Source organism: Thunnus thynnus, chromosome 6 (assembly GCF_963924715.1).
Source record: "Thunnus thynnus chromosome 6, fThuThy2.1, whole genome shotgun sequence".
NCBI classification, from domain to species: Eukaryota; Metazoa; Chordata; class Actinopteri; order Scombriformes; family Scombridae; genus Thunnus; species Thunnus thynnus.
Window position 1 is genome coordinate 7,399,393 of NC_089522.1, and position 13,469 is coordinate 7,412,861.

General features: G+C 40.7%; 2 protein-coding genes across 2 annotated transcripts; both read left to right on the top strand.

Moving 5' to 3' along the window:
- Nucleotides 1-246: 246 nt before the first annotated feature.
- On the top strand, nucleotides 247-6,700 carry krt18a.1 (keratin 18a, tandem duplicate 1). The gene is made up of 7 exons (XM_067591454.1): nucleotides 247-795; nucleotides 3,259-3,341; nucleotides 3,757-3,913; nucleotides 4,972-5,136; nucleotides 5,394-5,519; nucleotides 5,753-5,973; nucleotides 6,086-6,700. The coding sequence occupies exons 1-7, from the start codon at nucleotides 355-357 to the stop codon at nucleotides 6,198-6,200; spliced, it is 1,308 nt and encodes a 435-aa protein (XP_067447555.1). The 5' UTR covers nucleotides 247-354; the 3' UTR covers nucleotides 6,201-6,700.
- A 1,168-nt stretch (nucleotides 6,701-7,868) lies between these two features.
- On the top strand, nucleotides 7,869-12,791 carry LOC137184098 (keratin, type I cytoskeletal 18-like). Its single transcript, XM_067591455.1, has 7 exons — nucleotides 7,869-8,364; nucleotides 8,967-9,049; nucleotides 9,211-9,367; nucleotides 11,108-11,269; nucleotides 11,363-11,488; nucleotides 12,021-12,244; nucleotides 12,617-12,791. Exons 1-7 carry the CDS (start codon nucleotides 7,939-7,941, stop codon nucleotides 12,732-12,734), a joined length of 1,296 nt encoding a protein of 431 aa, XP_067447556.1. The 5' UTR covers nucleotides 7,869-7,938; the 3' UTR covers nucleotides 12,735-12,791.
- Nucleotides 12,792-13,469: the final 678 nt, after the last annotated feature.

Genomic DNA, 13,469 nt, shown 5'->3' on the forward strand with positions numbered 1-13,469 from the left:
ATATTTAGTATATCATACTAAATAAAATTTGTCTAATTCTATTTTCCAAATACAGAAAATCTCCAAGTTATTGAATTCCACTGAGTTCTCCAAATTTACCAACTTAGGAAGGCTCTGAAGGACAAAGGCATGCTATGAGCTGTCCTGCGGTTTGAGCCTGTGGAAAGAGGGCGGTGACTGAGTTAAAGGGGGTGGTTTAAGGGGCGGACCTCAGGGCCCACAAGGTTTATATAGTTTAAAACTTCCCCTCTCCTCCTGCCTTGTGTCTGTGAGCTCCCATTTCAGCCTACCCAGCGTGTGCCTCTCTCTCCTACTCACAGTCTCTCTCACAGAGTCTCACACTCTCCAGCTACAATGAAAACCTCCAAGCAAACTACATACTCTGTGCGCTCCTCCACCAGTAGCAGGCCTTCTGCTATATCCATCACCCGTACCTCTACCCCTGTCTACAGGGCCCCCACCATCCATGGTGGGGCCGGTGGGGCCCGCATTAGCGTCTCCTCTAGTGTGCGCAGTGGGCTGGGAGCCGGTATGGGAATGGGCGCCGGAGCAGGGGGCTTCTCCAGCAGTCTCCAGATGAGCTCCAGTGGGAACAGCGGTGACATCATGGGAAATGAGAAGTTCGCCATGCAGAACCTAAATGACCGCCTGGCTAACTACCTGGAGACAGTGAGGAACCTGGAGCAGGCCAACCACAAGCTGGAGGTTAAGATCAAGGAGGCCCTGGAGAAGAGCGGACCTGACTTCAGAGACTACAGCAAGTACCAGGTCATCCTGGACGACCTGAGGAAGAAGGTGAGATGGGGCTGAGGGAAGAGGGAATGTGCATGTTTTGATTTATTAAGTGTGAACAAAAGCAGGTGAGGGGACAGTTGGATAGAGGGAGGGAGGGAGGCCATGTGGATGGGTGAGTTGAGAGATGAAACCCAGGGTGAGATGTGAGTTGAGAAGATGTGAGGTAGGTGTTTTTGAGCAGGAAATTGGTAATATAGTGGATTAAATATGTGCAAGCAATATAGTCTGTACCTCCTGACCTAAACGTAACCTCATCAGTACTCTGGGTTACTGATTGGCTGTGGATTCTGACAGAGGGGGTAGGGGGTAGACTGGGTTCCTGCTGGTTCTTGGCACAGCGCCCACTGCTACTCTATGGGCCGGGGGCCGAGAGCTAAACCGGAAACAGTATGGAGGAGGAATGTTGGAGGATGAAGAGTCACAGAGACAGGAAAACAGAGAGAAACAAAAAACAAGCAAGTCCAGGGACTTTACAGACTGGAAAGGGTGTACGTGCAGGTCCATACATCAGTGACTTTTACAACCTTTTTCCTCAATGTGTTGTTTGTCATTAGTTAACAGCAGGACTGTTCATACAGAACAATGCTATGTACACATTACACAAAAGCTGATAAGGTAATAAAAGAACTCAACAACGCACATTATAGTTTCAGATCTTATTCACTTGATGTAAGATATGTTGAGGTGGAGCTCAGTTAGTTCAGTGACTTCATGTCCTGCATTTTATATGTGATTAATCTGATAACATTTTACCTGATACAGCCCATACAAATACATCCGGCACAGTCAATGTAGTTAGTGCAAAAAGATTTCAAAATATAAAGGCAAATTAAGGCATTGCACAATCAGGAAAACATGTCATTCATTCATTCCACGTTTTGCCTCATTGAATACCACAAAAAAACATAGAATAATTGAGAGAAAGCTGGGCTGTGTGACCTTCCACTTGCTGCCATTCCTCATTCAAAACCACATTTTCCTTTTCAGAAAATTGAGTCAAGCACAATTTCCATATGGAACATTCCAGTTATTTTGGTTTGATTCATTGGGCCAAACTGGAAAGACACCCAAAAGTGTCTCTTGTCAAAGTTTCATTTGAAAACAGTGTTCTATTGCATGTTCTCACTGTGGGAAAGTGTGCATGCCCACAAAGAGCATGTCTTTTCTAATGTTTTTTTTTGTGGGAGCAACACAGATAACAGCATTAAGGTCACCAAACCCTCCTTTGAAAAGATGACGCAAATAAAATGGGCAAAACAGGAGGCAAAGGCCATGTATTTCCTAAAATCTTATCATTCTGAAAACATTGCACAAGCAATCAAATGAAATTTCTCTTTGAAATAAGGTTTTATTTATTCTGCTAGCAGCCGAGGGCCTCAGTTTATCTAAACCACCCAGGGTTAAAATAACATAAGTTTTCTTTTGGCATGATGCAAAAATCACTCGAATGGTGCCCTCCAGCCCCATCTGAGAAAACATAGACTCTCATGCTAACATTAAGACAGCCTAATCCAGTACAGCACGCAGTCAACTACCCATGCAAACACACACATGCATGCGCACCCACATGGCCGAGCATGCACATACACATCACCACAACCACCATCACCACCTTTCCTCATGCAAATCACCTGCCTCCATCCTGCTGACAGGAAAGATCCTGTTCCTTAGCAGCAACAGGACAGTGGCTGCCTGGCAGTCACTGATTGGCTCCTGGACTTTGTCACCTGGATGTCTCCCCTGACATCCATTCAAGCCCTTATCTACTGTACCGTGACTGCTAAAACAAATACCGCAACCATCTGGTTTTGAAGCAGCCTGCTTGCACTATCCTCATTTACACACATCATATCACAACTTATTTCACAGGAATAATGCCATATCATTGACATGCGTGTCAGTACACGCTTCAAAAATAGACATTTAATCAAGTCTGAATTTTAAAGTATAGAGAGAGTAAAGAATAAAAGTGGCCTACCAGCTCTGCTAAAGCTAATTGATTAATACATCATATCTGCTTTGTTTAATACGTTTAAAAAAAACATGGTGTAAAAAAATGCAAGTTGTGGTTTAGTTATGTGCCATTTCTTGGCTGAGAGCAGCTTGTTGGGTGGATTTTACTACCTTTGACCAGAGCCAGATTAGCTTTTTCCAGTCTTTATGTTAGACTAAGCTAACTAGCTGCTGGCTGTAGCTTCATACTTAGCTTACACATGAGTGTGGTATCAATCTTCTCATGTAACCCAGCAAGAAAGTAAATAAGTATATTTCAAAAATGTCAAAAAATTGCTTTAAAGTATTACTACTTGGTGGCATGAGTAAAAAAAAACAAGTGATTATCTGTGTTTTCTGTCTTTGTTAGCTCTTTATTGTAAATGTTCACCCAACTGTTGGTTGTCTGTGCTGGCCCATGTCCTCAGTTTGCAATCTAAATAACTTCTTTCGTTTGTAAACCTGTTCTAGGTGTTTGATGCCACCACTGACAATGCCCGCCTGGTTCTCAACATCGACAACGCTCGCCTGGCAGCCGATGACTTCAGAGTAAAGTAAGGCCCGCCCCTTGTAACTGTAAAACACTAAGCCACAGTTGTGGGCACACCCAGTTTTACTACTGAATGGGTTGTAGGAAGAATACACAGTGTCATGAACTAAAGAGGTAGTTGTTTGTCATGTAGTCACAAATCATGACCTTTACCACATAGCCAGTGGAGACGTTGCAGTTGACTCATAAATTAAATGTGTAGTTGTGTATATATATATGTATATATATATATAAAGCTAAATAAAAGATAACTGTTAAAAGATTGTTAATGACTATGTATAGGTCTATTCAGTAACTTAGGTTTCTTTTAGCTTACCAATTAGGACAGTCAACATGAGTTAGTTAACAAAAGTTCTAAGTTGGACCAATCTGTACCAGGGTGTAAAGTTATCATCACTGCCCTGCCCTGTGCTGTTTAGATATGAGTCAGAGCTGGCCATCCGCCAGTCTGTGGAGGCTGACATCGTTGGTCTGAGGAAGGTCATCGATGACACCAACATTAGCCGCATGAACCTGGAGAGCGAGATTGAAGCCTTGAAGGAGGAGCTCATCCACCTCAAGAAGAACCATGAAAATGTGAGTGCGACTACATTCAAATCCTAATCTCAATTTTAAAGCCCTTGAAAATGTGTTTTCAAATCTGAAGTATTTCTCTATAATATATTCATAATCAAATAAGCAAAAACCAAAGTTAAAGTTCAGAGAAAAAAAGCCCTTCGGTATTCTTCATTAAGAGTTTAACGTTATAAATCTCCGCATGGAAATATATGACATCACATTTTTCGAACTAAGCCCCTCCCACTTCAAACCAGTAAGAAAAGCAAAGACAAAAACAGAATCACAGAAAAATAGCTTAACCAAAACTGCTAACATTAGCAGAAAAAAGTTTGTTAATGTTGGTCCTGATCACGTATCATAAGCTGATTTGGAAAATAGGTTGTTGAGGCCTTTACCATAACATGTTAAACAATGTGCTAAGGCTCTGGTTTATCATTGAAAGTCATTAGATTAGTCAAAGGTTGTATTCATGTTACTTCAGTGTTGACAATTTTAGTCCTGCTTTCAACAAAGTCTAATGTCTAACTTTCCCAGGTTATAATTACTACAGCCACTAGATGGCGTAACTATAGGTCATTTTGCCGGCTAAATTTTCGACCTATATGTATATGTCGCGCACTGCACCACAACTGCCGCTGACACATCCTAAGAGGCTGCAGGGCGTTCATGCAAACAAGCTTAGGAAAACTTCAGTGGGAAGAGGAAAGTTTTATAAGAGAAATCTGAAATATCTGTGTATGAATTCTTTGGCAAGCCTCATCGTAAAACAGATTTTGTCCATATTTGGCAGCAGAAAAAACACCAAAGCATTCAAATGACTATAATCCAGATGCTTAAGCAAAAACACAACCATTTGTTTACTGACGGAAATATTGAATTAATTGTTTCCTGCCCGAGACACAGGTTTAGATGCTCCCCTTGTATATTTACCTGACCATGGCATGTGATTATGGTTGCAAGAGGCCAGGAGTCAGAGCTGGGTCACATCTTAATAAAAGTATTCTTCAGTGAATCCATCTATAACATCTAAACAGCAATCTGTCAACTTCAACCTCTTTCCATTCTTTTGTCTTCAGGAAGTTATGGAGCTGCGTAATCAGATTGCCCAGTCAGGAGTCCACGTGGATGTTGACGCTCCTAAAGGACAGGACCTGGCTCAGATCATGGCAGAGATAAGGGCCAAGTATGAAAAGATGGCACTAAAGAACCAGGAAGAACTCAAAGCATGGCACGAATCTCAGGTAAACTATTTATGAAAAACGAAAATATCATCTACTAACAGGGAAGTTCTTCTCAAGCACAAAGTCCCTGGTTTAAGGTGTTTTGAAATAATCACAAAAGTTTATATGTACATATATGTATATATATATATGTGTGTGTGTGTGTGTGTGTATGTACATTGTGTGTATATATATATATATACATACATATACATATATATATATATATATATATATATATATATATATATATATTTATTTATAAATCTTGATTTCAGATTACAGAAGTGCAGACCCAGGTCACTCAGAACACAGAGGCCCTGAAGGGTGCACAGACAGAGGTGAATGACCTGCGCAGACAGATACAAACCCTGGAGATCGAGCTGGATTCACAGAGAAACCTGGTGAGAAGCACTCAGTCAGCACACACTCCATTTACCTCAACACACGCTTAACTTAACTCCCTGCAAAGCTCAAGTCAGCACTCTCACTTCAAGTCTCTCACATTTACTTTGTTGACATAAGCGTTACACTTCAGTGACCAGTCACTATGGAGCTGTCATCAGCAAGCTGGGTTCACTGTAAAATTTTAACCTGTTCTTTTTCTTCCCCTTTCCTTCTGTCTTCCTGCTTGCAGAAAACGTCTCTGGAAGGCACACTGAGGGACACAGAAATGCGTTACAACATGGAGATTGAGTCTCTCAACTCCGTTCTCCTGAGTCTGGAGGCAGAGCTCACACAGCTGCGTAACAACATCCAGCTGCAGACGCAGGAGTACGAGTCCCTGCTCAACATTAAGATGAAGCTAGAGGCAGAGATTGCAACATACAGACGGCTGCTGGACGGTGAAGACTTCAAGTATGTAAATCAGTCATTCTGTATAGACAGAGTTGTCAAACCAAGAAAAGCAAAGTTCTGTATTTAGTAGAAACTACCCGAGCTTTAATGTTTTCTTGATCTTCCCGTTCAGGCTCCAGGACGCCCTGGAAGACCAGAAAACAGTGAAGACCAAAGTGATGACTGTCACACAGACCCTGGTGGATGGCAAGGTGGTTTCCTCCAGCACAGAGACCAAGAACCTCTGAATACCAGAAGCAACCACTTGACACTCCCAACAATCACTGTCACTGCATCTTAACACTAACATTCGATTGGCCAAAACTGACCCTTTTCCCAATTGGCTCTTGTTACTTCTACAGCACTAACCATTAGAGTCTCAGCCAATGCTGCAATTAGTTTGATTTCCTGGGTATACAGCTCTTCCACAGGCTGATAAAAAAAAAACTGGATCAGAGGAAAACAAAATCATCTTCTATTTATTTCATCATGATGTTCTTTTATTTATGTGTTTGTGTGTTGACCTGCAGGTGGTCACAAGAGTTCAGATTTGGAGAACTGTAAGCTTTTTCTGAGAGAAACTGACTGATAACATTGAATATTTCAAAGTAATCAAAGAGTCCAATTAAAAATAAACCATCTTTTTTTTTTTAATATTTCATCATTTTTGGTTTTCTTTCTGTCCAGTTGAGTCTTCCTGTTGTGCTGTGATGTTCAGACATATCAATAAAGTCCATTCCAGAAATTCTTTTTGGTGTGTTCATGGTGTTTTGTTTGAAATTAGAAGCTATTCATGTACCAAATATATGAGATAATATCAGAACATGGCAGTTAAGGAACAAAATGAATGAATGAATGAAGCTAAAGGACATAGGACAACAGCAGAGAGAGAGGAAAAAATTACTGCTCTCAGTCCCAATAACAAATTTCATGGCATCCACTGAACCCTTGTCTGTCACTTGGCCCCCTTAATGTTGCCATTATTAAATTCCAGAGTTTAAAAAGCCATCCTCATCCCTCTGAACAGTTTTATAAATTATTTCAGTTACACTTCCTGGATTGTGCTTCATTGTCTCACGGGTACCTGAAGCAACACACAACTAACACATCTCCTTGTGTTTTCAATCTGAATACCAGGTACTCAGTTCTTAATACTTTCTGACTTCCTGTCCCTGTCTGTGGCACTCAGCCTCAATCCCATATGTTCTTACCAAAGACATAAATAATGAAAAATGGCTCACAAGGTTTTGTAGTATGATATATAATATAAAAGACATTATAAAAAGCTAATCATTTCTTAAAAAATATTTTATGTATTTTATGTATTTTTTTAGCAAATGTTATTGAAACAGGAGTGAATAGCTAATTTGTTTGGGACTATTCAGCTGCATTTTAATTAACATTTGGTGCTCTGATGAGTATTTACAGAAGCAGAACGGTGCACCGTGTGTGCGATTGACTCAAAATTAACTACAGTGCGTGTGTTCATGGTACTGAAGAAAGATGTCACCCAGTGCAGCAGTGTGGCTCATTGATGTGTTTTTGGACAACATTGGAGCTCTTTGGCACAAAGGAAGAAGATTTACTGTATCAGGCTTTGGCTACAGAGATAATACTCGTTAGTAGGATCAATTTATTGGTTCTGTTTTTTTCATCAACAATATGAAAAATATAAGAGCATGGCCATCCTTACTGTATCCTTTTAGCTGCCGTTGATATCACAGTTACCATAGATACAGCTCAGTTACTAAACATTATTAATATCACTGTATCTGTCTTTGCTTGGTTTACAGTGGGCGTTGGTGGGACAAAGTCTAAGCAAGAAGGCTAAAGGTAGAAATGCAATATAGATAGGAAAGGTGTGGCAGGAAAAGAATATTGCCTTTCAGAGTGATATATAAGACCCCAGGACTTCTCCGTCCCTTACTCTCAGCTGCCAAACCACTCTGTGCCACTTCTTCATCTAACTGATCAGCACACTTAGCGATGATTAAACGCCAAAGCTATCAATCTTTCAATGGCCATTCAAGAGACACTGCAGGATCCCCACAGAAGAACTATGCCTACAGTGTCACCGGTGGGGCAGGGGGCTACGGGACCAAGATCTCCCCGTTCCACTATTGCTCACAAGTTGGCCCCAGCTTCGACAAACATATGTTTTCAGAGTTCAGTTCAGTTCATCTTCCAGAGTTCACTTCTGGAACCCCTGGAAACCTGGCCATCGGGAATGAGAAGATAACCATGCAGCATCTGAATGACCGCCTGGCCAGCTACCTGGAGACTGTGAGGAATCTGGAGAAGGCCAACAGCGTGCTGGAGATCAAGATCCGAGAGGCCGTCGAGAAGAGCGGCCCGTTGGAGGAGAAAGACTATGGCAGGTACAACACCATCATCGCGGAGCTGAGAGCCAAAGTGAGTCAATGAATCAATCAGTCATACTTTGTGATTTTCTGGATGGTGTCTTATTTAGTCTATTAACTTAATAGAAAACCAAAAAAGTAAGATCAAAACAAGTTGTATTTATAGCATATAGCAGCATTCAAAAAGAAGTGTATGTGCATCTGTGATATGGTAGTATTTCAAAGATTTGTTATGCAGAACTTTCTATTCCTTTACCTTGTAAATGTCACATAACGTTGGGGGCAAAAGTCAGTCCAGACTGAATCAGTTCAACTCCTTTATTATCATACCCCCAGCACTCCAAAGTATTCATGTGTCTCTCGAATTGACCAATTTCACAACATTTATTACCTGTAGTCTGACTCTTATCTTTATTTCCGTGTTGAGCTATGATACTGTAGATAGAATCAAAATGATAGCCTGATTTATTCTTTTATGGTGTACAGCATGTTATCAAAGGCCATTCTTTCACCTGCACAATTCATCAAAGTGAAAATTACAGTTTGCTGTTCATCAAACTGAGTGTGGGAGAACAGAATACAGGAAGTGCCATTGAATATACACAGTCTGTTTATATTTCACACATTTGCAAAAAATTATGTAATTTCTTTCAGATATTTGACATGATCAAGGGCAACGCACATCTTGCTATCCAACTGGACAACGCAGGCCTGGCTTCAGAGGACTTCAGAGCCAAGTAAGTGTTCAGCTTTGTATGAAACAGGTTCTCCATCTGGACTTACCTGGCATACAGTATATTTTATTATCAAGCTATGTTGGTGATGGGTATGAAATAATTCAGTGGTAAAACAAACAGGAGAACCTAAATATGAAGTTATTTTTGCTTTCTTCCAATAGGATGCAGTATGAGATGTCCATGCGTCAGGCAGTGGATGCTGATATTGCTAGACTGAGGAAGGCTCTGGATGACACCAACGTTATTCGTCTGCACCTGGAGACTGACATCGAGTCTCTGAGGGAAGAGTTGATCAACCTGACAAAGAACCATGAGACGGTGAGGGAGGGACCATTTGTCAGAAATAATTTGTATGATAGCAACCAGCCTAATCCAACTAAAAGATGTGCTAGTAAATCAAAGATTAAAAACCATTATACAACACCTTGTTCCGACCAAGCAATCTGATTGGTCAACAAGACATTTAGAACATGCTCAAATCAGCATGACAGCACACCTAGCCGTGCTCAAATGAAAAAAGCCTCATCACTAAAAATATTACTCCAGCATTCATTAGAACTACAGACTGTGACGTCGCGCTAACAACAGCAGTCACTTCTGAGCAACTCGTGGTTGATTTGAATTGTGGAGATATGTTAACTTGGTAAACTTGTTTTTTTTCTGTTGTCATTTTCAGCCGTAACTGTAACGTTTGAAGATATATAGTTAAACATGGTGGTCTGACCTATCTGACATTTCTGCTGGATTTATTTTATGTACTGTGTTGCTTTGCTAGTGTCTTTGGTTTGTTTTGTTTTGTGAAGGGATCTGCATTGAAAACCCAGAGCGGAGTTTTTGAATTATCTTTCTTTATGTTTGTAAAACTGGACTGAACTGAACTGATTAGGGATTGTGGGGAAAACAAAACAGACCCTTTACCAAGCGGATTGAACTGTGAGACGAGTTACACATGCACACACTCTGAACACACTGAAAAACCCAAACACTTCTCCACTCTTTATCGTTACCCCACTACACAGCAAAACTTAGCCATTTTCCCTTCAGTTGAGAGTATATCTTAGCTCCCACTCCGGCATCCTCCATCAGCTGTGCCAGTGTGTCAGTGACACAGCGCTACTAGCTTAAAAATGTCTGTGAAGTTTGCGGACGTAGTAGTTAAATCTATCCATGGAAAATTAATTTTTTTTCAGGGAATATCTTCGTTACAACAAGACTGAGCTAGCAAAGCAGTTTTGAGTTTATATATGTGGTATTTATTCAGTTTGTGAAATCCCACGATCTCCAGAGAGCATTAGCTCAAGTTGGCTGGTTGACTCAGCAGGGACTAGAAGTCATCTCTGTTGCTGGGTCGTTACTAAGATTCAGCCTTCTTGCTGGAGTAGTAAAGTAGGCTTCATTATATAGGAGTTTACTGATGTGAGTGATTGTTTTCCAGGTATTAGTCATACCCCATGTATTTCCATGGAAACGGAGATAACACAAGCAAAAAGTTTTTTTATTTTTAGAGTGAACTGCCTCACAATATGAATACATTTTGTTTATATCTTTTATTTTGTTGGTAAATGTTGTATAATTGCACTTCAGTGATGCTTACGGAACGCGGCGCAAGCATCTTGCTCCTGACCACATCACTGTTGTGCCAACAATGATGGTAAAGTACACCCTCTTGTGTAATATTGCTTAAATATAAACCCAATACTACCGTATATAGAATTGTAAATAACCACCTGTGGCGTGTTAAATTTTAATCAGAAATGTTGATGGTATTTGAAGTGTAACCGAACATAATGCAAAACACAACCAAAGCTGGGATAGTATATTAGTCTCTGCAAGTTACAGATCAATGATAGAACTATGGCTAAAACAAACAATTAAACAGCATGGTTAAATTATTAAGCAATATGGCAATGATGGTGAAAATGGTGACAAATGGTGTGTTCTCACCCACTTTGTCACAGCACCATTGTGGCAATCAGTTTGTTCCTTAACCTCTTTGTACAGGATAACCCCTCTAGCTTTGTTCAGGAAATCACTCCCAAGCTATTTCCCCATCAACAGGATGTTGCTGAATTGCGTGCCCAGATCACCTATGGCGTCCATGTGGATGTTGACGCCCCTAAAGGACAGGACCTGGCCAGGATCATGGACGAGATGAGGGCTAAGTATGAGAAGATAGCACTGAAGAACCAGGAGGATCTCAAAGCATGGCATGAATCTCAGGTACAGCTGAATAGTCAACATCAATGCATGACATGTTCTTGGTTGACTGGCTGTGTTAGTTAAGTACCATTTGTATTTTCATTTTGTATCCAGATCACAGAGGTGCAGGGGAAAGTGGCTGAGAAGACAACAGCCCTGAAGGAGGCCACAACTGTAATAACTGAAACTAGGAGGCGGCATCAGGGACTGGACATTGAACTGCAGTCAGAGCTTAGTCTCGTAAGAATCTTTGTGCTCATTTATTTGGACTCTTACGCATGCTAGTTTTCCACAACATCTTGCTCTTGTGCTACAGATAGCCTAATACATTTACAATTGGCATCTGCTAAGTATTCTACTCATTGGGAATTGTTAGTTGCCTAAAGGAATAGTTTATTCACTTTCATGCCAAGAGTTAGATCAGAAGATTGATACCACTCTCAAATCTGTCCATTTAATATGGAGCCAGAGCCAGAGACAATTAGCTTAGCCAGGCATAAAGACATGGGAGAAGGGGAAAACAGCTAGCCTGGCTCTGTACAAAGTTTCTAAAAAACCTGTTGTTTAATCTAATAAGTCTGAGCTTTAGAGGTGCTGGTACGCATATTTTGTTACCTTAAGACAAAGCCAGGCTAGTTGTTTACCCATTTCCAGTCTAGCTAAGCTAACTGGCTGTATTGTAGAAACATTAGTGGTAAGACAGCTGAGTGATGTAATTCCTCTTCTGCATCAGTCAACCAGATGATCAAATTTCTTTTTCACCTCTTGACAGAAAGCGGCCCTGGAGGCCTCCCTCCATGACATCGACAGGCGTTACAACATGGAGGTGGAGAAGTACAACGCGATCATCCTGAGGCTGCAAGGGGAGCTCACTCGGCTCCGCACTGACATCCAGCACAACACACAAGAGTACGAGCACCTGCTCAACATCAAGGTGAAACTGGAGGCCGAGATCGCTGAGTACAGGAGGCTGCTGGACGGTGGTGCAGACTTTAAGTGAGTATGAGACGAGGATGGAGAAAGCATGGGGCAGAACATACAAGTGCAGTTGATACCGTTGCAGAAAGCCAACATTCAATGCTCTGCATTGTGAGCTGACCAGTATTAGAGCCTTGTTCATCCCAGGGAAGCTTTTGCAAATTTGATTCAAATTAGCGCCATGCAAACCTGAAGCTACATTGATATGGAAAGTAAAAGCAATTTATCTGCGTCAATGCAATACTCTTCCCATCATTTACATTTCAACTGTACAACTTCAGCATGAGGATACCTTTAAGACATAAAATATATTTTAATTTATCCAAATAGTGATGTGAAGGATCTTATTCCAAATTTGAATTGCCTTTACTCTTTTGTCCTTTTTTCCAGACTTGAGGATGCAGTTGATCATAAGAAGGTTCACACCGAAGTGGTGACAGTCACTCGGACTTTGGTGGATGGCAAAGTGGTGGCAGAGAGCAAGGACGTCAAATCCAATGACATGTAACTGGCTGATTAAAAACTGAATGAAAACCTATGTAACAAAAATAAAAGGATCAACAAAAAGTGTCTGTGTCTGTGACTGTTTTTGGTTTTGTGTTTTTGAAAAGAAAGAAAAATATGATCTATGCTGTCATTGCCTATGATTCACTGATGATAAGAAATATTATATTATATTCATATAATTCCCTTAAAGGAATAGTTAGTTCTCCCTGAGAGTTAGATGAGAATATTGCTACCACTCTCATATTTGTAAGCTAAATCTGAAGCTACAGCCAGCAACTCGTTAGCTTAGCTCACCAGGAAATAGTCCCATGTAACCATACCAACCATAAAACCACAACCTGTTACACCTCTTTTTTTAAATGGATAAAACAAACAAGATTTAAGGTGTTAATTACTGAGCTTTAGAGGTGCTTATAGGTGGATTTTGTTACTTTTGGACAATGCTAAGCTCGCTGTTTACCCCTGTATTCATTCTTCATTCATTCATAGCTCTAGTTACATATTTAACGGAGAGATATGAGAGTGGTGATCGATCATCTCATCTAACACTCAAGTGTATTTCCCAAAATATCAAACTAGTGCTTTAAGTCGGATATCAAATTTCACATTCAAATGAGCTTGCATTAACTTTTATGATGAAACAAAGTTTCATACCTTAATAAACTTGCAACACAGATCCGCATGTAAAACAACTCCCCTGTTATGCACACTGATGGCTGTCTGGCCTCCTGCCATA